This window comes from Artemia franciscana, chromosome 11, assembly GCF_032884065.1.
Source record: "Artemia franciscana chromosome 11, ASM3288406v1, whole genome shotgun sequence".
Taxonomy (NCBI): domain Eukaryota; kingdom Metazoa; phylum Arthropoda; class Branchiopoda; order Anostraca; family Artemiidae; genus Artemia; species Artemia franciscana.
In genome coordinates, this window is record NC_088873.1 from 30,324,250 (window position 1) to 30,351,619 (window position 27,370).

Consider the following 27,370-nt stretch of genomic DNA (forward strand, 5'->3'; position numbering starts at 1 on the left):
GATCTAAATATTAATTTTCAGTTTTTGCGGGAGGGGAGGGGGGATTAAGGTAGAAATCTATTTGTTTTACAGAGAAATATATAATCAAAATACCTTCTAAGCCAGAGAATGATCATAATCCTTCCAAATGGTAGGCTTGTGCACTTCACGACAAATCTAGTACTGAACGAACTACTCAATACCCCAGGCAATCTGAAGCAAAGAGACGAAAAAACCTACGCTGATTGACTATAGATGAGGACTGTAATAAAAATAAATTGATACAGTTGCCAGTCTCTTGAAAACGTGACAAATAGGAAGATAAAGAGAGCCAAGAAAATTGCTCAATTCCTTGTTAAGTCTTACGCATTTCTTTATCCGATTAATGACTATAGCTAAGTAATGAACAATATTTGACAAAGTTACAATCGTAAGAGAAAACTTATGATTAGCATAGACGCATATATTCAAACTTACAAAAAGGATCATGTGTTGAAAAGGCTTTTTTTATCATTTGTTTTGGGTCTTTTTCGTTTTATACCAGTATGGTTAAAAAACCTGTATACTATATCTAGCAAAAAAACGGTAACTTTTTCGTTGTTCATATTATTTAATTACGAACGAAGGGGACATACCACTCGATGCCTTTTTTATGCTCTTTGCGAACATAATAATCGCTTCTATCGCAAATTCAAATTTAAGCCCTTTTTGAAGTCTTGAAAATGACCACAATATTTCTAGTTTTTGGGTATGAAAAAGGCTTAAAACATTCGCCTCAAACTTACTGTTTTATTATAATCCATTTTTTTAATGCTATATTATCCATAAGCACTGATTTTCCACTTTTAAGTTGGATATATGAATTTTACAGAATTATGTCATTTTCTTCTTCCTTGACACTGAATACTACTACTACTAACTCACTGCAGCACCAAGCCGCCTGAGGCCAACACAGCTACGCACGCTCCTCCTCCAACCTAATCTATTTAAAGCCTCCCTCTTTACACCCTCCCAAGAAGTTCCCATTTCCTTTAAATCTTTATTTATGACATCCTCCCAACCCAGACAAGGACGACCTGTTTTCCGAGTAGCCCCAAACGGTTGGCCAAAAAGGACAATCTTCGGTAATCTGTCATCCTTCATCCGTAAAACGTGGCCTAGCTATCTCAACCATTCTTTCATTATAGCCCCAGAGAGCAGGATTGAACCACTTTTTGTGCAACCTACAGTTTGAAATACGGTCAGTCAGCCGGGTACCCAGAACAATCCGTAGGCAATTTCTCTGGAAAACATCTAGTAAATTTTCATATGCTTTTCGGAGTGCCCATGCTTCAGAGCCATATTTGACCACTGTCATCACTGTAGCATCCAATATTCTAATCTTGGTTTGTAGACTTATCTTTCTATTCTTCCAAACTTTTTTTAACTGTGAAAAAACACTCTGAGCCTTAGCTATTCTACTTTTAACATCTTCACTGCTCCCACCATCTTTACTAATAATACTACCAAGGTAATTGAAGCTCCCAACCTGGTCAATCTTTTCGTTACCTAATGTCACCTGTTCGTCTTCATTTATTCCTAGCCTTAGTGACTTAGTCTTCTTAACATTAATTTTCAAGCCTGTTTTAGCACCCTGAACTCGTAGAACCTCTAAAAATTCATTCATTTTGCTCACACTTTCATCTAATATGCTTAAATCATCAGCATAATCTAAGTCCAGGAGCGTTCTACCTCCCCATTTGATTCCATGGTCTCCAATTGCCTTTCCTGTGCTCCTTAAGACGAAGTCCATCAAAATGATCCATATAAAGGGGGATAGAACACAACCCTGCTTAACTCCTGATTTAATACAAAACCAGTTGCTAACCTCATTTCCTACCTTAACCGCAGCAGTATTATTCTCGTACATAGCGCAAATCACTTTAACGTACTTTTCTGGTATACCATATAACGATAAGACCTTTGTTAACGCTCTTCTATCAACAGAATCGAAAGCTTGCTCATAATCGATAAAACTGAGGACCAAAGGTGTTTGACAACGAAGGGACTTCTCAATTATTAACCTAAGAGTGAAAACATAGTCGACACATCCTCTACCTTTTCTAAAACCGCATTGTTCTTCCCTTAAAACTTTGTCTACAGCATCTCTCAGTCTAAAAAGTATCATATTACTCAGTAATTTGCTACCTACAGAGACCAGACTAATGCCTCGATAATTACGACACTCACTCTTGTCACCTTTCTTATACAGTGGTTTAATTAAGGTTTTCCTAAAATCATCGGGTACTTCCCTTTTTCAAAAATCATGTTCATAATCTTCAGTAGCTTACTCCTAACCTCAGAGCCACCATATTCAAGAAACTCATTAATCATACTATCAGCACCTGGGGCCTTATTATTTTTTAATCCTTTTAGTACTGTCGCTAATTCTTCTTCACTAAACAAATCTTCCTTCACATCCAAGGTATCACAAACTTTTTCATTTTCATCTATATCTTTTCCTGCAACTGTATCTTGGTTTAGCACATTCTCAAAATGTTCCACCCATCTTTCTTTAACTTTTTCCTTATCACTAATTGTGGCCCCATTTCTATCTTTAACTGGGACTAGTCCGGATTGGCTACTCCCTTTCAGTTTATTAACATGCCAGAATAATATTTTACTATTATGCCGTCTAGCTGCATCTTGCAGATCCTCAGCAATTTTATCCATGGCCTCCACTTCACATCTCCTTAGTTCATATTTTAATGCTTTCTCCACTTTCTTTACATTCCTTTTGTTTTCATACGACCTATCACTCAGATAATTCTTATACAAACCCCTTCTACTCTCTATTAAACCTGAAGCTTTTTCACTAATATTCCTAGTTGCAGTCTTAGCACTCTTCCCTAAGACACCATCAGCAACTTCACAAATTGTTTTTCTGAAATTATTCCATCCATCTTCCACATTGTCAAATTTTAAACTCTCAAGTTTAGTACCCAACTGTTCCTGGAATTTTTTTCTCAAATTTTCATCCTGAAGTCTACCAACATCATAACTTTCCGGGAGGGAGTTACCCTTCCGAAATTTCAGCTTTAAATTAACCTTAGACACTACTAGATGGTGATCTTTACTTTTAACATCGATAACGGCACTCCTATACACCCTAGTATCTTGTATTGCTCCTGCTAGTCTTCTGTTTACAATAACATAATCAATAAGGTTTGCTGTCTGACACTGAATGCTCAATTAAAGTATGCGTTTTCGACAAAATATCGAAAATATGAAAGCCGTGGATAAATATCTCACGAGGTTCAAATCCAAAGCGGTATGTAAATTTACAGATATTCAAAATGTCAGCAAATTCAGGTTAGGTTTCAAGAACTCAAAATGGGCTTAAATTTGAATTTGAGGGAGAAGCGATTATTATAGTCGTAAAGAACTTAAAAAAAGGCATCGAGTGGTATGTTCACTTTATTCGTAAGTCAATAATATGAACAACAAAAAATTTTCGGAGACTCAACAAAGTAGTGCTGACTAAGTAAAAAGCGGTGTGTCTCCCATCTATTGCTATTTTTACCCAGCCATAATATAGTAGGGTTATGGTTGACATAGAGGTTATGGTTGAAACCTAAGAGGAAACTGATCGAACCCAAAATTTAAATTCTAGTGCGCTTTAGAAAGACGAGAGTGAATGAAGGGCGAACATACCCCCTACCATGCTCTTTTTTCCTGATGGACGCCCGTGCCCCCCATGACATCGGATTAAAACTTTAACATAGCTGTTTCAATCGGAGTTGATCTACAAGTCCAAAAAACTTTCCCCCAGGAGAGGTGGGTGAAAAGACACAAATAATCTCAAGGACAAGGGCCTTCTACACAAAGTGGCCGGAAAAAAAAAGATTATATGTGAGACACATCTCTCTTTGCTTGATGGAGGATATCACCTATGGTAAAAATCGTACTATTTTGCTCCAGTCCCATGATTGATTACACGCTGGGGCGCTTACTCAGCTTCACTTGTGCGCTTGCAAAACCGGGAACATGGGTGTCAACTTCCAAATTAGTCTTTCAAAATCCCCTTTACAAGCACTTCAGCGCAGTATAGACACGCCAATTTTTTTATAAGAATTACACATTGTAACATATCTCGTAAAGGCAGCGTAAGCCAGAAAATTTTTAGAAGGCTGGGTTGTATCCAGAGGGATATGGGGCTTAAAGCCTATCTCCGTGTAATATTTTTCAAGCTCATAAATTGGTTGTAAAAACTAGTAAAATTCAATTCAATTCAACTTATTACTGAACCGTCAACAAAACAAAAGAGGGGTTGTAGCCCTAGTGACAGAGTAAGACAAAAAAATAAATAAAAAACAAACAACCAACGAAAAGAGATATTACAATCAACAAACACAAGCATAACTACATACTATACGAAGAGGGAAGACCACTGGTGGTGGAGTTTTCTAGCGGAAGGTTTGAAATCTTCTACTCTTTTAAAAATAATGTTTGCAGGCAGAATCAATTTAAACTTTCATACCAGAGAAGAATTACTGGTCCAAGGAGGCAGATGCAGCAGATACTTGGCGAATTTAAAATAGATTTGGTTAATGTTTTTTTTTTATTTGAAGCAGAAAAAATTTCCAAATGGGGTACATAGCAAGAAGATGGGTCATAGTTAGACTGTTGTAAAGTTTGGAATGGTGAAACCGACTAAGATTTGTGATATTAGATGCAAGCAAAGCATATACAATTCGAATCCTTTTAGCGAGGATTTGAATTATAAGCTTAATGGTTTCTTTAGTGCTTCTTACAATGGGCAAATGAAGATAAAAAAGCTATCAGAAAGCGGAATAGATGTTTCAGAAAGTTCAAGTTGCATGTCAGAGTTACCTTAAGATTGAAAGTGATTGCTACAGTTTTATCAACATTAAAATTCAGATCGATTTGCTGATACTGATGCTGGAGTTTAGAAAAAGTTTGCTTACTTCCCTAAAAGGTGCGGCTTAGATTCAAAATATCATCAGCGTAGGTAGATAAAGAAACATCGATTCCACCATAAATACACGTGCACACGACAGAGCATTGAGCAGCAGAAACTGAGTTATTAAAAAGAGCAGAGGAAGTTGAAGAGATCCGAACCCCCTTTTATTTTAGCTTTAAGATGACTATACATATAACGAAGACAATTAATAACAGAAGGTTCAACCCCTCTTTTTATAGCTTCTGACAAGATCTGGGCAAATATACACGAATCGAATGCCAAGTCAAGTGCGCAAAGAACAAGGAAATCACCGGATCCTTCCACATCAGCTAGAACATTAAAAAGGGCATAAAGAGCATGCTCCCGACTTAATTCTTTCTAGAAACCAAACTGATGCGGAGGAGGATAACACTTACAAGAAATTTCACTGAGAATAATAGACTCAAAAATTTTGAACGAGGTACACGAAACGGTTATAGGGCGGTATGATTGACAATCTTCAAGATCTCTTTTTCCCTTTTTGGGCCAATGCAAAACTGTTTTAGCACCACACCTGAAGAAATTGACATTTGAAACAACAGTGAGAGGTGCTGCACAGGCAAATCACTAGCTTTTTCAAAAATTTTATCAGAGACCAGACCAACACCAGCGGTTTTTTTTTCTTGATCTTTCTTAAAGCGCACTTTCCATCAGAAGGAGTAATTGAGAAAGTAGACCACTGGAATCTAGCCAAGATACTGCCAAGATCTTTTTCAAATTTACTTTCGGTTGACGGATCAGGTGAAGAAAATTCAGTTTTATAATAATCAATCCACTTAATTTCAGAAATATTACAAGTAGAGGTCCGCTCGGAACGTTTAAGACTTTTCCACAAAAGAGAAGGATCACTTGCTATATTGTCTACATATTTGTATCAACATGATTTTATGGTCCTTAAGAGCTCTTGCAACTTTTCTTTTTGTTCTTCAACGCAAATTGCTTAATATACCAGAACGCGATCTATCATATTCATTCCAAATTCGGAGCCACAGTTTGGCTGATTCACATGCTAAAACAAGATTTGAGTTTTTTGACCAATCAGCCACTCCTGGTTTTTTTTTTTTTTTTTTTTTTTTTGCAAGCATGTCTTGTTGGAACCGAAATAAGTTCTGCATATCGAAGTGCGTAATTAATTTCCGCAATATAACTCGTAATCTGAGCTTCAATCTGATGCTCACTAAGATAAGAACTACAGTCGGGGCTAAGGAGATGGAATGGAGCCTTGATTTTATTAAGAAGCAAGTCACACTCTAACATAAATAACTGGCGATTAATGCGGCTCCAATCATGGATATCGAACTATTTTTTGAAGTTAGAAGTTTCGGTAGCATTGATGCACTCAACATATACACAAATTGGAAGGTGATCAGAGCTAAGTCTTCACGGAAGACCGTGGGTGGGTTCAAGGGAAAAAACGAGGCAATATGATCAAGGTTCGCCGTAGAGGAACTAGTGCCTATATATGTAAAGTTTTCATCTTTTTCAACTTAAGAGTAAAATAGTGGAATGGAGCTCCAGAGCAACTGACTCCTTGGGAAGATTTTGTTTGTCAAGTCACAATTAAAGTCACCAATGATTACGACACGTGAGTCAGATGACTTCACTTTTCTAAGGAAAGATCCCAAATCGTTACTTAAAATGATTATTTAGTTTCTGTTAGTCTCTCTTATTATTAGAGATTAGTTTATTTAGTTTCTGTTGTCTGTTAGTCTCCTTTCTCTTACTATACCATCTCCAGTTCGGTACGATCACCCCCGAAAAAAAACGACAACAAATAATCCATAACCATCCTTCTCCGAAAAATACTAAATTTCGTATTTTGAAGGTATGAGCGCAAAACATTTGCAGTAGGAATGTCTGATATGCTAATCTACGTTTCATCAAGATAAGTCCACTTTTTGTAGATGTTATCCCGCTTTCCTCTAAAATTAGGAAACTGTTCTCAAACTCATAATCTTTGATAGGTAAGCTCAAACTTCATGAGTTCTACATATTTGGGAGTACCATAAAAAACAAGAATCTTTTGGTACAGGCGAAAGTCAATTGCTTTGATAAACTTTTTACTTTTCTTTTTTTTCTAAGCAAAAAAGGTGTGTGGTTTTAGGAAGAAGAGAGGAAATCTTGACTAAAATGTCTCACTTCGATTAATAACTATGAACTGTTTACAACCCCGTTTAGTGCTTGATTTTCATAGATCATTAACAGACATCCGATTCAGCTGATAGAAAAGTTTTAGGGAAGGTCATACCTTAGTAAATACCAGATAAGGAATTATAGTAAATTAATTAGTGATAGGTATGATTGCTGCAGTGAAGGTGAGGAGAGAATAGTTAATTCCGTGTGGAATCAGAAGTTAAGCAGGGCTGTGTCTTATCTCCTTTTAAATGGACTATGTCCTACAGAACACGATAAAGGCTATGGGAAAGCCTGATATCAAATGGGAAGGTGAAATTCTCCTAAATTTAGATTATGTGTATGATTTGGAGAACACAGATAAAAATATTATTCGAATGAATGGATTTCTTGAAGTTTTGGGAAAAGTTAGTATTAGTAGTGGTACATGCTGAGCATTCAAAACTCTTATCATCTCCCCTCCCGTAGTTTTGGCATTTATCCGCGGGCAATACTGCCCCTACAATCTACGCTTTCAAAGTATTTCGAAGAGAACACATCATAACTTCCAATGTATATTCAATATATATTATATATATAAAGACAACAAAATACACAAAAGAGGCCTATAGCAATTATATACTTCTTTTTAGGATGAAAAAAAAGGATAAAAATTAGCCTTTTAAGCTTCAGATCTTGATACTTGAATGAAGTATATACAGGGCCTCAAATTATTTTCCAGGTCTGCAGCCCTTTGAATCTTTTATCCCGATCTTTCATACACTTCATTATAGGCTACCAGATTTGACACCGATATAAAACTTTTAACATTTACGAGTTTTTTAATAAGTTATGGATACAAGAATTTTGCAAATCTGTTCCCAAGCATCTTTTTCACGTACCCGGATTTCTCACCAGCAGCAAATTTCTAGTTAATTTTAAGCTAAGATAACTTTCCAACAGAATAGTTTACCTCCAGCATTACTAACAGAGCAAAACAAAAAACGAAAATCATAACCGAAATAGAAAAGATACAACTATCTTTCAAACAAGAAGAAAGCCCTGATATAGCAGCAGTTTCCCAAGTGAGCTAATAAACAACTCTAACAACCATTACATTACTTGGAAAATATGAGGGCTATCCAGAAGACAGCTACATTATTTATGTGAAACATATTAAATAAATTATAAGTCAATACAGTCCCAACAATGTTTAAATACGGATACTTGTAACAATTCTACACCAGGTTACATAAACATTTTGCCAACTGCAACTTTAAATACTTTGTTTTAATATGGAGATGAGAAGCCTGGGGACAGACAAACCATAATAGGAAAATAATTAGGAAAGGTGTAATAGGAGAAACCTGAAATTCTGTATTACCTCAGACAGCATAGAAAAGTGCAAACTCTCAATACGACAGCAAAAAATATTACAAAGCTGTTTTAATATAAGGAGGAAGTGCCTAGCATTGTTGTGTGGGTACTGGCACAGCATTCCTGTCTCCAGTCAAAATAAAGTGGTTTAAGTTTCAGATTACCAAAATCTTGTGAAGAGGGTATTGATAACAGTTGCACCATTCTAAGATTCTGAATGTGGACAGCGAGCAGGATTATATTGGAGAATAGTTTAAGACTGTAGCTTTCAAGCATAGATAGTAACATTTGCCTTTTATCTCTGAGCACTTGACTTGCCATTCTTTTCTTGTTTAGCAGGAGTTAGAGAATCAATACCAAGCAAAACACCACTTTGAGCGAGTGAATCACTATCAACGAAAAAAGTTTGGTTTGCTGCATCACCAGTCTCTGCATATGCCACAAAAGTGGCACCATTGAAATTAGCCGTATCTGCATCATCTAACGCGACAAACACATATGTTTCCCCGTTAATATCCGTAGGGGCAACAATCTGTCCATCCTGCAGAACAACTGCCTGTGACATGACAATTGGAGGGGGAGGTACAGCTAGCTCTTGTTGAATCACTGCTTCATTTGAGCCTTCTTGTGATGAGGCAATAATCGAAGTTGTTGTAACAGTCTTTGTTTCTGGTACAGCTACTGCATTAGAAAAGTCAGCAGGAACAGGCAGTGCTTTGTGCACAGGTTTGAGATGACATGTATTAAGTATTGATTCAGTAGGATGAGTTGCAGGTTCAGTTTCAGATGCAACGATTATTTTTGGTACTTCTTTATCTGATTCTTCACTGGCTATTTCAACATTAAAAACTTCTTTGTCACTATTAACATAGTCAGTAGATGTAAAATTACTTTTGTCTTTTATATCCTTAGGAGTAGCAGTATTCTCATCTTTAACGTCTTCAGACACAGAACAAATCCCATCTCTCATGTCTCTAGAAAAATCATAACTCTGATCTTTTGCATCTTCAGACCTAGATTTACAATCATATTTTGTGCCTTTAGGTGATAAAGTATCTCCGTTTGTCAAATCTTTAGCGGAAGGTAATTCTACTTCAGGGATTTTTGCTGATTCCAAAAAGTTGGCTATTTCAATATTCAATTTTCTCGCCTGATCTTCCTCCACAATTCCCTCAGCACTATCTTCTACGTCAGCTTTATAACTCTTAATTTTAATATCTTCATCTTCATCATCACTTTTAACGCTAACAAGGATATTGTCAGCAGTTTCATTTTCACTACCCGAGTCATCTATATTGTTGATTGGTGTGGCCAGTTCTTCATCATCATCCCAATCAGCAAGAAGCTTAGATTTAATTTCATCCGAACTGACAACTTTTTTCTGAAGAGCTCTTTTAGACGGCGATTTTTTGGTACTATATTCAGCCAAAAGGGATGTTGATTTAGAGGGCGTACCAACTTTTCTTTTCCCACTTTTTTTCTGCGATTTAATTGGAACTAAGTTATTTCCCTTTCGCGGGGTAGGTTTTGGTGGTGACTCAACCTTTTTAAGATTGTCTTTTGAAATTTCAGGTACATGTACAGTTAGCTGAGATGTTGACATTCCAACAAGGGTATCAAATGCAGTATCACTAGGAGATGCAGTCACTGCTAGAATATCTCCTTTTAGCTTTTCTTTAGCTTTCGATTTTTTCCTTTTAGACGTTTCAGTCGGTATTATTTCGGGCTTCTTTTCAATGGGTATCACCCCATCAGAATGCGACTTACGATGAAGTATTATCACATTCAAACGATTAGTACAAAAATTACAATATTCACACTGAAAACCATTGCTGCCAGACAAATCCACAGACATCTGAGAAGTTTGCTTCGTATTTTTTAGTTTCTTGGCAGATTCAACCTTAACTTTCGGTGTCTCAGCTTTCGCTGTCTTTACTACAACATTTCCCTGTTTATTTTTACTTTCCTCATCCTTTGTTTTCTTGGAAGGTTTTGGAGAGACTTCCAAGACTGTAGCTTTCCTCTTGTTACTGGTAGGTGCAAAAATTTGACTGTAAGATATTTTTGATACTTTAGGAGCATTCATAAGCTCATCAATTATTTCAGTTGGTCCTCCTGTAAGTTCTTGAGCCTTTTTCAGATCTTCGGGCAGTTTTTTAAGAAGATTCGAACCTTCTTTCGCTTTGCTTCGATAACGAGCTGAAAAAAAAATCCAACTCATTATTTTGCCTAAAAATATAATAGGGATTGGGGATAAGTCTTTTTTTTTAATTTCACCTTTTGCTAGACATTTTAGGTATTTTACTATAGCTGTTTATACTTCCTTAGATTATTTATTCACCCTTGTGAAGATAGGCCTATTGCAAGTCACATTATTGCAGCTCTTCATTTTTCACTCAAGTTTTAAGAGATTTATTTGACTTTTTGTAGATCCCACATGCCAAATTAAACTCTGTTTTAATACTTTTTTCTTTTCTTATGCTACTAATTTCAATTTATTGGGAGAAAGTGTTAAAGAGTCTAAAGTCTGCAGTTCTTACAGGAAGTTTGGATCTTAGGCAGGATCTATGAATATGATATTATGTTTTAGGATAGGTTCATAAGATTCTTGCCTGGGGCCAAAAAAGATGGTTTTCACTCGTGCTTGAGCCAGACCCCATAATGCACGAGTACAAATGGCTTGCATAGTCTATACCAAAGAAGACAGCCCAAAGTTGCTCATTAGAACTACCGTTTCGAGGGGGGCTATGTTGAAAGACTCCGTTTAATGTCTGAGTGTCAACTAAATGACTTTGGCAATAATCGTAAACCATGTTCATCTTCAGGGCTAAGGGTTTAACTTTTGCTAATTGGTCTAACTTTTATTTGTTTCTGACGCCTGAAGGTAACAAATTTGTGTCCATACAAGTGGTTACGCAATGATTATAATTACTAAGGCAATATAATGACGTAACTTCGCGATTGTTAGTAAAGTCTTTATATGACAATCTGGGTGAAAAACACAGAATTTAATTTGTTCTTACCTTTAGTACATCAAAGACAATAAATACGTATTATGTTTTGAAAAGAAGAAATGATACCTTTGCTTTTATGTACGGTATATCTAGATATAACAACATGGTTTGGGTTAGGTGATTTGTTTGGTCAGAGTAAACTATGATAGCACATTAGAATGCGCTAGCATTGACTTAGTGAAGGGCGAAAGTATCTCTCATGTATTTTTCCCACTGTCGTTTCATATGGAAGGAATGGTCACAGCTCACTCGATTGGAAATTGGAAGTTGTAGTGCCTCTAAGAACCAAAAGTGATCGGAAGAAAATCAAACCCTTATCTTGAGCCTTTTTGCCTCCAATCCTGTAGAATCGTGTCAAAATGGCAAGATAGATCCCTTTCTCAAAATAGCTGAAAGATTCAATAGATATACCTCAAAAGATGACATGATCCACTCAGATCCAAGGACATAGGCCATAAATTATGCAAAAAAACTATTATCCACAGACAAGTTTCCTAGTAGAAATAAAAAAAAGTTTTAAAGGCATGGATGATTGATCTTGGCATGTTATTTGACTTAAAACTTTGAGGGATTGCTCCTTTGGCTGAGAGGATCTCAATTTTTTGTTTGGAGGAAAGAGTGTTATGGGGTCAAAAAGAATATTAATAATGTTTGGTTTGAAATTTACACCTCATAATTATCACAAATAAGAACAGGACTACCAACCACTAAAACCCTCTAAACAGATGTATAGATAAGTTTATTTGATCAACCTATACAATAATTTTTGTACAACAACACCAACAAAATACTTACACCCCTAACACAGATTTCAAATGTAGGGTACAGCATACACTACACTTAACTTGAAAGAAAGTCAACAAACGAATAAAATATCATTAAATGAATACAAAAATAAACAAAATTAAAAGCTTAAACTAATCTAATGTTTCTTTTTTTTAGGTTAAACTGATAATGTCGTAAATGAGTTAGTTAGAATTCTATCTCTAAATCCATATTTATTAGAAAAAAATAGTACTTGATATCCAATCCAAGACCTAAATTTTTCGGAATTAGGAGGAGGAAGTTAATACATTCCAGAATGCCCAAGAACTGAATTGTGAGTAAAAAATAACTGAAACATTTTTAAGAAAAAATTAAATAGATCCTGTACTGTCCATCCCAATAAGCAGTATTTACATCTCTTATTTGTTTCAAGTCTAGAACTTTCAAGAAAAATAATATTAAAGCTTTTATCTCCAATAGTTGAAACCAAAAAGTATATCTTCAAAGTCACCAATCGAGTAAAGATACTCGATAAACTTATAAAGCCCTTATTAAAGCCCCTTTTAAAATGAAGTTAGTAATTCCGTTATTTGATTTTTTTTTATGAAATCACATTTCGCAACCTGAAAAGGTCACTGAAAACCCCAGCATAAATGAACAGGTGTTTGTCCTTTCAGGTCCAGTTTGTTTTGTATTTTTTCAGCATCCTAAGAAAAATAAAATTTTCAGGGACTTACTAAAGTTTATAATAAACCCGTTATCGGTGACAGTTTTTTTTTTGGCCAAGTCTCCAGCTGTTTTTTAAAAGAGGAAGAAAACAACAATGCGGTTTATTTAAAGCTGGGGTTGTAAGAAACCTCTTAAGAAACCCCTTTAGCACCCAAAATTGACAAATTTCGTCCCTTTGTGGAATATCTTTTACATGTTTTGTTTTTGGTTGAAAAACCTACCCTAACGCCTCTTCCTACATGCAGTCGAAGTTTCACACTTGAGAGTAAAGTCTATGAAGAATAAAATGAAGAAAGCTTATCTTAGAGTATTGGAATCTTTACTCCTATTTTTATGAAAGTAAAATTTTCTCCTCGAAAATTGAAGTACCAAGGTCACTGAACCGTAAATCTGATTGTTTGAATTAAAAGTGGCAAGTTATATAATTGTATATAACTTAGAAAATTAGGAAAAAATCAGCAATTCAATTTTTAATGAAGCGGCTTCCATATGCAGTTATGCAGTTTTTATTATAGGCACCAAATTAAAAAAGAAAAGAAACGTGGGTAAAAAAAATCAGCAAAGATAAATAAACACACGCGGCGCCAAATTAAAAAACAAAAGAAACGTGGGTAAAAAATCAGCAAAGATAAATAAAAACATGCGGCACCAAATCAAAAAAACAAAAGAAACGTAGGTAAAAAATCAGCAAAGACAAATAAAAACATGCGGCACTAAATTAAAAAACAAAAGAAACGTGAGTAAAAAATCAGCAAAGATAAATAAACACACGCGGCGCCAAATTAAAAAACAAAAGAAACGTGGGTAAAAAATCAGCAAAGATAAATAAAAACATGCGGCACCAAATTAAAAAACAAAAGAAACGTAGGTAAAAAATCAGCAAAGATAAATAAAAACATGCGGCACCAAATTAAAAACAAAAGAAACGTGGGTAAAAAATCAGCAAAGATAAATAAAAACATGCGGCACCAAACGGTTGAAGAAGCTGCAGCTTTAAGTGTAAGAAGGATTGATACTTTGTTTCCAAGGTACATATAAAAAGAAAAACTTGCTTCTGTATAAAAAAAAAAGTTGTGAACATAAAGAATGAAAGCTTACAGCAAGATTAAATATTAAAAAAAAAACTCGTCTTAAAGTGTATTAAAAAGTAAAAAAAAAAAGGTGTTCCTGCTGCCGATAAATATTGAAATTTTATAAGATTTAAAAAGGATTATATGGGCATGGCATGACACATAATCTCATCCTTGCATGGGTACAAAATACATCATGACGAACCTGTGCTTTAATTATTGGCCTTTTAAATTTCTGTTCTTTTTTACTATTTTTTTTTTACTTTTTATCAAGTCTAGGGTTAAAGTATTCTTTACGAATGTTCTTCCTTTTTTAGCCTAAAAAATGAACAAAACTCACCCATTCCTTTTTCAATAAACTCCTGCCTTTGAGAGCAATTATAAGGATATGCATCCTTTTCATCATATATTGGTTCACTAGAAATAAGAGTAAATAAATACAGAAGCTCTTCAAAAAGCAAGCAGGGTCAGACTGACCAGTGGGGGAGGGGGAAATTTCTCCCTAGGATTGTCACCTTTGGACTTGTCCTACCCAAAACATACTTTTAGTCAAATAGTCTTTACCCACTCTTAACTGATCTTTTTTGTTAACATTCCTACGTATTACATAATTTTACTTAATGTCAACATATTTACTTAATGTCAACGTTTAAAGCAGGTTGTGTATACGCTTGTGGGTAAAATTAGAAACAATGATACAAAAAAAAAAAATATATATCCTCAGAGTGAACTTCCATGTTGTCCAAATTCATAAGACTAAATCCAGATTCTTATTATTTTGGTACCATTATCACAGTTGCCAGGAAGTTTGCCTACTTCTTCTATGACAAACTGGTACACATTGATAGGGGGCAGGGAATACATGTGACCCCCTAAGATTAATTTGGGGGACAGTGCCTGCAATTCTTTAGAAGCTTACCTCTTAAAATTCAGTTTCACCAGATTTCAGACTGCAGTTCTATTACTCTGTTCTAAATTTTACTAGTTTAAACACCTTTATTTTTAGACCCTTTCTTTTAATTTTATTGACAAATTTCAGTGGATCTGTTATTAATTTAAGGTAAAAAAAAAAGTGGAGCTTTTAAGACTAAATTTAGTTGAAAAGTTTTTATTTGTCGAATCACTTTCTTTAAGTTAAAAAGACACATATTTTGTTTTAAATTATGTGGTTAAATTTAAAGTTTAGAAATAATTTGATTTTTATTCAGAGTTAGTGCAATGCAGTTTCTACTTTAAAGTTTATAGGGTTTTTGACAAATACTATCTTGAACTCCTGTTCCCTTGAAAAATTCTTGTGGAGGCCAAATGGCAGAGACATTTATAGGTGCAGGAAATCATACATTTTGACTATAAATGAATCTAAATGAGATGGCGCTGAACCTCCCATGAGAGAGGACAAACAATGCAATTAATACTGATAATTTAATAAAGACACAGACTCTAAATATAGACTTCTAATATTATTGAATTGTTTATGCTGCTAAATACATGCATCTTGAGATGTGTGCACCATTTAACCTTATTTGTTGCACAAATCATTTGACGAATAGCTTTTACTGACATTTCAACAAGACTTCTGAGAACCTACTCAGTCATCTTCTCAGCAGAGGCCTCCCCCAGGGCACTCAGTGCGTCCACAAGTGGCGGATAGGGGAATACCCTACAAATATGTGGGGTACTTCCATTCAGTAAGAGGCGTGGACCAAAGGGGGACCCACTCCCTGGGGGTCCATAATTGAAACTGGGACATCCTCGCCTGGGGGCTATAAATACAGACGGAGGAGAAAGAAGGCCCATTGGATGTACACTCAGCAGGGCTCACCGGCATGTGGACACATCCCATCAGCTACAAACCTTCTCCAAACAATGGGTTAAATTGCATAGTGAAGCAAAACACCATCATGAGAGGATCCCCTATAGGAGGACAACTGCAAAAGGGCGTAGGATCCAGATTACGGAAAATAGCCTCTGCAAGGTGGTGAAGAGGAATGGCTTGCCGCCATCACTCATTTAGCCAAGAAACCACATCTCTTGAAATCACGAAAAAGGGCTCAATTAAGCGAAAATCTGCTACCGCGCCCTGGGTAACCGACAAACAACCAATTTTGAATGATAATAATGTGATTTACATACTACCGCGTCCAGGGCAACCGACAAACCTACCACGTCCATGGCAGCCGACGATCCTAGGCCTGGGAAACCCCCCCCCCCCCACCCAGGGCAAAATCCACACGGTAGTTTCGTTCTGACAAAAACCAACCTACACTTTGGTACGCTAAAGATCAGAACACTTGCAAAACCGGAAAACTAGATCTTGTCCTTAAAGAACTACAGAAGTACACAGAAGTACCTCTCTGAGGCTCACCTCCCCAAACGAGTGAGGAAAACCTCTCTCGAGCCTCCCTCTTGGTGTCCGGCTGCAAGGACGGAGTACATTGACAAGGTGTAGGATTCTTTGTATCACCAACTAATAAAAAACTCTAATCTCTTTCGCCCCAGTCACAGAAAAAACAGCCGTCTTGTAACTGAAGGGAGCTGCCAAGAATATCTCTGTCATTCAAATTTTTGCCTGGAAAATCATTGTCCCTTGACCACCACTAATGAGATAGACTCTCTAACCGAGCAGGCCACATCAGCAATCGTAGAGACAGCAAACGACGTCCTTGGACGAAAAACTCCCAAAGAAAAACCATGGATCATAGATAGATCTTTGTATTATGCAAGGAAAAGTGACTTTTTTGCAATAAATCCGACAACCACAGCCGGGATACTTACAAGCTCCTCAAGAAAAGAGTAGAGCGAGAGATAAGAAATGCAGTACGTAATCACCTGTGGAAGAAATGCGAAGTACTGTTCAAGAAGGGGAACAGCGCAATAGTTTTCAAAATGGCATGCGAGTCAAGCCGGAAAAAAGAGCCGCAAACATCAGTGATCAAAGATGAAACTAAAAAGATGGAAAGAATGTTTTAACGATAAACTGAATACACCAGTAGCTGCAGATCCTGTAATACTAACCCGCTTCCCCATACCTGACCAAAAACTGGAGTCACGACTGAACTCATTAACAGTGGATCGGATGATTTAAAGGATCTGTACCATGCCACTGTGTCTGCGGTGTGGGAAACTGGCTATGTATCCCCATCAGCAGTACAAGGCAACCTTTGTACCCATTTACAAAAAGGGGTCAAAGAAAGAGTGCAGAAACTACTGTCTGATCAGCTTCACGAGCCATCAGTCACGTGTCCTGACAAAAGTTCTACTCCAACGCATACAAGCAACAACTGCTTTTGCCATTGGAGAATATCAGGCCGGCTTCCGTCCTGGGAGACCAACAAACAATCAGATATTTGTCATCGAAAACCCATGGAACAATACAATGGAATAACAATTGAATTCAACCAACTATTTGTTGATTTTCGTCAAGTCTTTGACCTGATATGGCGCAAAGGACTCCAGTATATCCTCCTTCACTACAGGATCCTTTATGAGATAGTCCAAATAATCAAGAGTCTCCACGACCAGTCGCAAGACCTAGAAATAATCACTGAGGGGTTGTCAGATGAGTTCACAACTTCGTTGGGAGTGCTCCAGCATATCATCTTATCACCACATCTCTTCAACTTCTTTCTAAATGCTGCTCTGTCACTGATGCGGTCAAAACATGGCGCAACAACAGGAGGGCTGCTAATAGACAATCTTACCTACACTGATGATATTGATATGCTAGTCAACTCTGCATAAGAACTGCAGGCACAAGCTGATAAACTCTACAATACCACAAAGCCATTCAGGATGGACAGCAATGCCAGTCATGGTAACCATGAGAAAAGAACTAGAAAACTCGCCCATTATCACCATAGGCGGGAGACAGGTTGAAACGGTTGACCACTTCCTGTACCTTGGCCGCCAACTCTCCTAGGATAATTGCCATAGGTCTGACGTGAAACATCGACTTGCACTTGCTAGCTCTAGCTTCCAAAGACTTGCCAACCTCTACAAAAGTAACCACCTATCCAACAAACTCAAAATGTGCCCATTCAACAGTTTAGTAATTCCCATAGTTATTTATGGATGCGAAACAGGGACTCTGAAAACCGAAGATGAAAGAAAACTTCTAGCTTTCGAGATAAGAATCAAATACACTGACCAAATCAAAAATGTGAAAGTACGTCAAAAGCTCCAGTCCACTGAAACCATTCTCAGTAAAATCAAGAGACAATAACTACACTGGTTCAGCTATGTCAAGCGAATGGAGCCAAGCTGCCTCCCAAAAATCGCCCTTGAAGGATCCCTCCATGACCTTTGTCCACAAGGCAGACCACGAAAAGGACGGATGGAGAACTTACACTTTGACAACGTCAAAATAGCCCAGTTATCACGTATCGCACCAGATAGAGCAATATACCAAGCCCTTACACATGAGCTAAGAAGAGCAATTGCCCCAAAACGTCCCACAAGGATGCCCAGGACCTAAGTAAGTAAGAAACAAGACTAAGGGCTGCAATAGTGAAAGAGAATTCTTAAAATATTTGTGCTAATTAATGGTCACATTAGAAAATACAACTAGAAAAAATCAGATATAAAGAAATATTTAAAAGGCACTGTTTGTCTGTTTTTTGAGTGAAGATGTCCAGTACTTCCATTTTGGGGTTAAGTAAAATTGCTACAATAAGCATTTCCAAATATAGAAAAATACATATCAAATGCTTCTACCTGTTAACTTAGCAACGCTTTAGAACTCAATGCACCCAGTCATTACTTGTAGGTTTATGCGTTCTTAAGTAGAGAAACTAATCTTGTAAGGCATTAATGCAGATTTTTTTTTTTTTTTTTTTTTTTTTTTTTAGCTTCAAAACCAAAAACATAAAAAGAAATTAATTATTTGGGACTACAGTCAAAGAAAATTATAGGGGAAATCAACGCTATTTTTTTTTGGGGGGGGGGGGGTCCAGATGCTCCAACTGTATATGTATCTCAACTTTATGCCATTTTTCGTCTCACACGATTTTTCTGAAACCACACTTTGATATCTTCTAAAAAAAATACCTTTGTATACATTTGATAGAACAGACCGAAGTAGGTCGGTAATCCTACAATCCCTATTACTTTTTGGCCCCACTTCTAATAAAAGTTCCAAATTTCAATGGAAACAATGAGTGATGTCAATTCATGAAAATTAGGCAGAGGGGATAAAATGTATTATTCTAAACCAAGGAGGAGGGCAGTTTTGTTGTTTTATCACAGATGAGGGGCAACTGCCCCTCCTAGACCTCGGTTTGCCCCCCCCCCCCAGCTGAAATTTAGTTCTTCCAAAATTTTGTCAAAACTAAGAAAAATCTTCATAATTCAAGCATCAACAGAAACATATAAGTTTTTTCAGTACATATTTAACTTTATAGTACTATACAGTACCTTTATGGTACTAAATATTATCTTTATGGTACCAAATGGCTTTTTTTAGTTTTACTGCCATTTTCACTTGATTTTGGAAAATTGGCTCCAACTTCCCCCCCCCCCCTCTGGATTTTGACAAAATTACGCCACTGCTGTCAAGAGTTTATTATAATGTTTTAATTGTTTTAAAAAGTAGAGTTGTGACAAAGAGTCAAACTTTTACATAAGGAGGGGACAACCCCTTTCATATTCAGAATAATTTCTATTCGTTTTGAGTTTTAATGTTGCTCCTTACTTGCAGTTATAAAAAAAAACTTTTTTATTATTTAATAGTTTATAGTGATGTTCAAGACACACTTTAAACCCATATCTAAAAAATGAAACTTACTAATAATCTTCATCAAAAAACTTTACAACAGCTAGGCAGTCATCTCCAAGATCTTCTTTGACTTCTTCAGGTACTGTTTTTAAATCCTGGACTTCACCAGGCCACCAGCATCCAGAGAGCTTGACCCAAACTAGGTCAGATGCCCTAAACTCAACCTTCTCATCAGACATTACCTTTAAAATAACAATAGTAGTATAGATATGATATATTATGATTAGGTCTGATGTAGAAATTAAATTGGCAGAGTTGAAAAATAACAAAAGGGTGGTAATACTTGTGCTACTATACAGCAACAATGCAGCTTCATAATGTACTACAAATTAAAGTATGACTTTCCTAACAATGTTTTCTTTTACACAATGTTCAAGTTTGTTATTTTCAATATATGTAAAATAACAAAAACTAAAAAATAAAACATTCTCTTGTCTTCAAATAATACATTTGTTCATTGATTTTATCATAATATATATTCTTTCTTTTCTACTTCTCTTTTTTTTGGTCATTTTCTTTCACATATTTTGTTGTTGTACACATTTTGCAAATAAACAAACTTGAAAATTCTGTTTAAAAAACGTAAACAATAGCATAAAGAAAGTCATGCCTTAATTAATAGCCTTTCCTTATTTCTAGGGCTTAGAAGATTGCATAGATGACATGACTATACCTATTTAAGTTTTGAGAAAGAACATTTTACTTTAGTTTCAAGCTTTCAGTCTCTTTTCCATTGGCTCTAGTTTTTGAAAATGTAATTCCTTCTATTTCATCAGGATTTTAAGCTACATCAAAGAATTTTCCTAAACTATAGAAAAATTTGCAGGTAATAAAAAGCTTATAAATGAGGATTGACTGAAGGTAGGAATCTTAAAAAACTTTCCTTGTTCCTCATTTGAGCAATAAATCTATTTCCCAAGGCTTCAATTTTATAATGGTATAGTTCAAAATACCTTCCCCAGGGATTGAGGTTCTGGGTTTATTCTGAAGAGGTTTATCACAAAACTAAATTGCTTTCTAAGATAGACAAAAACTCCTCTCCCCTATATTTGAACTAGGGGTGGATATAGACATAGACTAAATAAAAAAGTCTGCCTATTTTGTGGGTTTGCATTATTTTTTGTGCTTATTTTCTATCAAAGGTTATTATACAATGCTATATAAAGATATTTGGGTGTGCTTAGCCCTATTAGGTGAGGGGATTCCATGTAGATTATTTATATTACAGTAAGGTAGTATTTAGTATAGTTAGGCCTATTTCGAAAGAGCACTATAATGTGCTTACTTAGCAAATTAACTGGGAAAAGGAATAATATACCTCCAATGGTGGCCTAAGCCTACTACTCTTTTGTTATTATAGGCCTGGCCTAGGGTTTCCTTCTTAAAAACAGGCTTTATACTGGATAATAAAAATCTAATAGTGAAAAATGCAAATGATAAAAATATACAAAATTCCATAACTGGTGTAGGGACAAGATGAATACACTAATCAATGCATTTTCTATCCTCTTTCCAAATGTAATACACTATGGTACGATTTGTTCCAAGAGTTGGTGGCACCAAGGTCAGAATTAATTACAACACCCCCTTCTGACTCACATACAAGCAAATAAACCAAATCAAAGAGGGCAACCCCCAGGTGCAGTGCCCCTCCAGTCATGTCCCCTGGGGTAGCTGCCCTGGTTACCCCTTCCCCCTTATACAACTCTAAAAGTGCCTCTCCCCTTTATGGTTTCATATACAACCTTGGAATATAGGTTTGCGCAAGACTAAAAAAAAAACATTTAAGCAACAAAATTCTTGCTATAGGTTATACTATGCACTGTGTTTCTATCAGTCACTTTATCATATTTTTTTATTGTCATTCAGGCACTTACGTATTATAGGAACCCTGCTCAAGTATTTGACAACCATAAATGAAATTCATTTAGTTGGTGATGAATCAAACAGTTCATGGTAAAAAACTGTGATAAGGAGTGACCCAGCTCAATAGGAACTGAAACTCTAACAAACAGAATTTTGATACCAATAGTTATATCAAAAGAATCACATTTTAATTCTGATTTTCAATATATAAGTTTCATCAAGTTTAGTCTTACCCATCAAAAGTTACAAGCCTGAGAAAATTTGCCTTATTTTAGAAAATAGGAAGAAACAACCCATAAAAGTCATAGAATCTTAACAAAATTCACACCATTGGATTCAGTGTATCAGAGGTCCCTACTGTAGAAGTTTCAAACTCCTATCTGCAAAAATGTGGAATTTTGTATTTTTTTTTTCCCAGAAGACAGATCATAGATGCTTGTTTATTTGGGTTTTTTCCCATAATTGTATCAACCCAGTGGTCCTAGAATGTTGCAAGAGGGCTCATTCTAATGGAAATTAAAAGTTCTAGTGCCCTTTTTAAGTGACCAAAAAAATTGGAGGGCACCTAGGCCCCCTCCCACACATACTTTTCCCCAAAGTCACTCTATAAAAATTTTGAGATAGCCATTCTGTTGAACTTAGTCAAAAACTTAATTGGACAACTTAGGGGATGGGGACAACTTGTCTGTGGGGATGATTTAATAGCCCCACAGTCCCCAGGGGAGGGGCTGTAAGTTACAAACTTTAACCATTGTTTACATACAGTAATGGTTATTATGAAGTGCACAGACGTTTTCAGGGGGACTTTTTCATGTTGGGTGGGGATGGGTTGGGGAGAGGGGGTTATGTAGGAGGATCTTTCCATGGAGGAATGTTTCACAAGGGAAGAAAATATCCATGAAGGAGGTGCAGCATTTTCTAGCATGATTCTTAAAAAATGAGAAAATAAATAAGTATAATTTTTTCAGCTGGAAGTAATGAGCAACATTAAAACTTGAAATCAACATTAAGTATTAAGCATATAAGGGGGTTCATCTCATCCACAATACCTTGCTCTTTATGCTAAAGTATTTTTAGTAATTTCAACTATTTATTATACAGCGTTTGTGATTCAGGAGTCATTCTTAAACATTTGGGACAAAATTCAAGCTTTAGTGTAAAGAGCACAGTATTGACAAGGGGGTGAACTCCCTCATATATGTAATAAAAATACACAAATATAGAAGTTTATTATGTAAGTTAATCTGTAAGGTACATATGTTTATTACTAACAAAACATTTGTAAAAAAAATTTTAGTTGCATTTTTAAGTAACCAAAAATTGGGGGGCAACTAGGCCTCCTCCCCCTTTTTTTTTATCAAAATCGTTCCATCAAAATTATGATGAGAAAAACTTTTCTGAGCAAAAAAAATTAATATGCAAATTTTGTTTTGTTTATTCATGTGCAGTGAGCCAAAATCAAAACATGCATTATTTCAAAAACATTCAGAAATTAAATAAAAAACAAGTTTTTTTAACTGCAAGTAAGGAGCAACATTAAAATTTAAAACAAACAGAAATTATTCTGTATATGAAAGCGATTGTCCCCTCTTCAATACCTTGCTCTTTACACTAAAGTTTTTTTTTCAAGTAGAGTTGAGACAAAGAGTCAGATTTTGGGATAGAGAGCAGGGCGTTGAGGAGGGGACAACCCTTATCACATATGGAATAATTTCTGTTTTTTTTTAAGTTTTAATGTTGCTCCTTACTTCCAGTTAAAAAAACTTGTTTTTTTTTATTTCATAGTGACAAAGAGTAGTGTCTGACCATGGATGTTAAAATGAATATTTATGGTTTGCCAAGGACTAAAGATAAGATAATTAAACTTTTCTAGGATAAGGGGGTGTTGTCCAAAACAAAAAAAGTGCATCAATGGACACAACCTGACTTTATGGTCTTTCAATAAAGACCCTTTTGGTTCCTGGTCTGGGTGACCTATTTTCCATAATTTACTTCTGTGGTTTTCATAATTTTATTAATAAAGTATTATATTTTCCTCATATTTTGGAGTATTTCATCAAGATTAACCAAAACTTGACTTCTTTGGTGAGTTTGCTATAATACATAAGTACCATTATTCACGTTTGCCAATCATTTTTAATTAAGGTAAAGGTTCAGAGTAACAGCTATCTTGAGGGGGAGATGCTAGAAATAAAAGAAACATTTATATTGATAATTTTATGGGCTTGTTTTTGACAAGTTGTCACTAGTCCTCTCCCTTTAATTGCCTGAAATAGCCCTAGGCTACAGCAACAAGTATCAACGAATCAGAATTACAAATTCTTCAATTAGCCTATTATATTAAATTTTTTGTATATAGCCTACAGTTATAGGAAACCATTAGGGCATAGGGATGAATTGTCAAAACTATTGATTGTCAAACTGTCAAAACCATAAAAATTAACATTAAATTGGCAATAAAAAATGTCTCTTACTGTTATTGTGTATCTGCTTCTGGAGAGCCAGTATTCTAAACCCTTATATTAAATAAGATATTATTAATCAGATATATATTATATTATTATTATATTAAATCAGATATAGACTTTGCATGCCATGATCATGGCACGCAAAATTTTCAAATCCGGTCACCTGAACCAGATCTTCACCCCCTCTTTGGCTAACAATTCAAGAGGTCACAGTCTTAAGCTTCACCTGCCTGGATGTCGGAGAAGGGAACAACGTGGTTTCTTTTCCATTCGGGTGGTCCCCCTCTGGAATAGCCTATCTGAGTCTACCATCCAAGCTGAGACACCCCACTCCTTCAAGGCTGGAGTCAACAGGGACTGGGAGAGGGCCGAGTGGAGGCTGGACTGGGAAGCTAAGCCAACATAATTACATCACTCACCACCAGCAAGAACTACAGGAGGATCTACCACCTTATCTCGCTGGCAAATGCAATTTAAGGTAAATAATATTCAACAAATCTTAGATTCTTTAAGAATCAGATATAGACTAAGTGTAATATTCTTGATGAGTCAAAAAACCTATTCACAGATAAAACATCATCAAACAGTCCAAATGATGGTGCTAAAAGATTTATCTATATATACAAATTATTGAATTTGATCATCTTTGATCAAAGCTTGTTGGGTGTGGGATTTGAAGAACTGATTTAAAACTGTTTGCTAACCTATGTTCACTGCCAGTTGTCTTAACCCATTTCTTGTTGGCAAACCAAATACAAGGATTTAGATGCTTTAGGTGTAGCCTATTGGGTAAATATTTCACTGTTCATATTATTGACTTATGAGTAAAGTGAACATAGGCTACTACTCAATGCCTTTTTTATGCTCTTTCCAAGCATAATAATAACTTTTACCAATGAATGAGTTTTACAACCAATACTATATATACCAATTCAGGGTATAGGCTATATTTGTACATAAGGAGGTTAAGTGAGGAGGTAGTGAGGAGGTTAAGTTTATTTTTGATGCAAATGATAGGTAAGTTTAAATTTTATCCCCCCAATAGCCTGCAAATATGTTGGGTGTGGGATTTGAAGAATTGATTTAAAACTGATTGCTAGCCTATGTTTACCATCAGTTGTCTTAACCCATTTCTTGTTGGCCAACCACATATAAGGATTTAGACTATTTAGGTGTAGCCTATTGGGTAAATATTTCACTGTTCATATTAATGACTTATGAGTGAAGTGAACATACTACTCAATGCCTTTTTTGTGCTCTTTCCAAATATAATGATCACTTTTACAACAAATGAATTTTACCTCACCCCTACATATACCAATTCTGGGTATATATTGCATGTTAGATGGGAGAGGTTAAGTTTATTTATGATGCAAATGAGAGGTAATTTTAAACTTTACCCACCCCCCTAAAATGCAAATATATACCCTGAATTGGTATATACGGAGGAGGGGCAAAATTTATTTGCAGCAAAAGTCATTATTAGTCTATATTTAGAAAGAGCATAAAGAAAGGCATTGAGTGGTAGGCTATGTTTAATTTATTTGTAAGTCAATAATATGCACAGCAAAATATTGGTAAAATTCTAGTTAATTGACTTCTTGCTATCTCAGAAAGGGTTTAGCCTAGGTCAGGAAAATGGAATTTTCAGGGATGAATCTACAGACTAAAGTATGTCCCGGGGAGGTATTTTGAAGCAACTACCTTCACTCCTCCCTCTAGAGGGCCCTGACCTTTGATGACCTTTAAAAATATGTGTTATAAAAGTGAAACCCTGCAAAATAGATCTTCTGCTTAATTGAAGTACAAAACAATTGTTTTCAGCTTCATAACTTTGCTCAATTCCATTTTATAAGGTTTTAAAGATATTCAAATATATTTCCCAAATTTTGAAAAAAAAAACATTGATATGGCTCAAAATTCTACTCAAATAACAGGAATTGCATTTTCAGAACTAAAGGCAGAGAAAAAGCAATTAGTAACTGAAAATTAAGGTAAAATGTTGTTTTGTCAAAATTTCAATAGGTATAGACCTGTCATGTAGGCAAATTTCAGGGCCCACTAGAGGGAGAAGGAGTGGAGATGGGTACTTTAAAATACCTTTTTGGGACATACTTTAGCCTTTAGACCCATCCCTGAATGTTTCATTTTCCTAAACCCTTTCCAAGATAGCAAGAAGTCAATTAACTAGAATTTTACCAAAATATTTAGTGACTATTGACAGCACGCTACAAACCCACTAAAACCTAGTGCTTTTAGGCCTCATGATCTGGGGAGGGGGGGCAAAATATATCACAAGAGTGTAAATAGACAAATTAGCCTATAAAGAATTTAAAATCAGATATCAGAAAAATTGGGAATCAGTTTTTTTCAATATTACATAAAAATTCCAATAGATATAGACCTGTAAAATGGGCAATTAAGTCTTAGAAATTAGAAGAGGATTAACAGTAGCTTGGCTATACCTTCCCTGAACATGTTTATGACCCTGGATTCATTACTGAAAGTCTTATTCTAACTTAACCACTTTCAAAGATAGTGCAAATTAGCTTGTCCTGAATTTAACCTTCTTAGGCTACTCATTCTAAAGAAATAAAAAAAAATACCAAGAATACAGAAATTTGAACTGGGTCAGCATGGTAAACTGAAGTTATAGCCTATTAGTATTGTTTTAATGCCAACAAACCTTTAAATAGTTAGATTTTTGCTATCCTATGAGCTCTTAGATAATTGGTAGAAGTTGTAGAGAAAATACACTAGTATTTCGCCCTCTGCATTTAATTGTTATCTTTGGGTTCTTTCTTTACACATTAGTATTTGTTTAGTTATACCTTAACAGTGGTTCTAAGAAAATGCAGAGCTGCTTATAAAATAATTATATAAAAAGGACATGATAGAAAATTACAATTTTTCCACAATCAAAAATAATAGATCCGATAATTTTGTAGAATAATGATTTCACCTGCCATCTGATTGGTTTATTTAACTTTACTTACGGTGCGCTCTAGAATTACATTATGAAGCTTTTTTGGCTACTATTATCATGCTATCAAAACTTTTAACTGTCGGGTCCTTCCTTTTTGTTACTTTCTTTGTGTCTTTGTGTTTACAAAAATTGGAAGTAAATTTTTTTCAATATGACTTTAAAGAGAAGAATTATCTGTGTATACTAAAGACATTCGTTTGTCTTGTCGGTGATTAATCAGACAATTGTT

General features: G+C 35.5%; 2 protein-coding genes across 2 annotated transcripts in view; both read right to left on the bottom strand.

The window, feature by feature from the left end:
* Positions 1-245, bottom strand: part of LOC136032593 (axotactin-like) — a 249,502-nt gene extending 249,257 nt beyond the window's left edge. The window contains exon 1 of the mRNA XM_065712861.1: positions 94-245. The gene's annotated coding sequence lies outside the window, so the exon portion shown is untranslated. The remainder of the gene's footprint in view (positions 1-93) is intronic.
* A 7,410-nt stretch (positions 246-7,655) lies between these two features.
* LOC136033079 (uncharacterized) lies at positions 7,656-26,964 on the bottom strand. Its single transcript, XM_065713679.1, has 4 exons — positions 26,842-26,964; positions 19,831-20,003; positions 14,389-14,465; positions 7,656-10,669 (listed from the first exon to the last, which is right to left on the bottom strand). Exons 2-4 carry the CDS (start codon positions 19,998-20,000, stop codon positions 8,766-8,768), a joined length of 2,151 nt encoding a protein of 716 aa, XP_065569751.1. The 5' UTR covers positions 20,001-20,003; positions 26,842-26,964; the 3' UTR covers positions 7,656-8,765.
* Between the last annotated feature and the right edge of the window lie 406 nt (positions 26,965-27,370).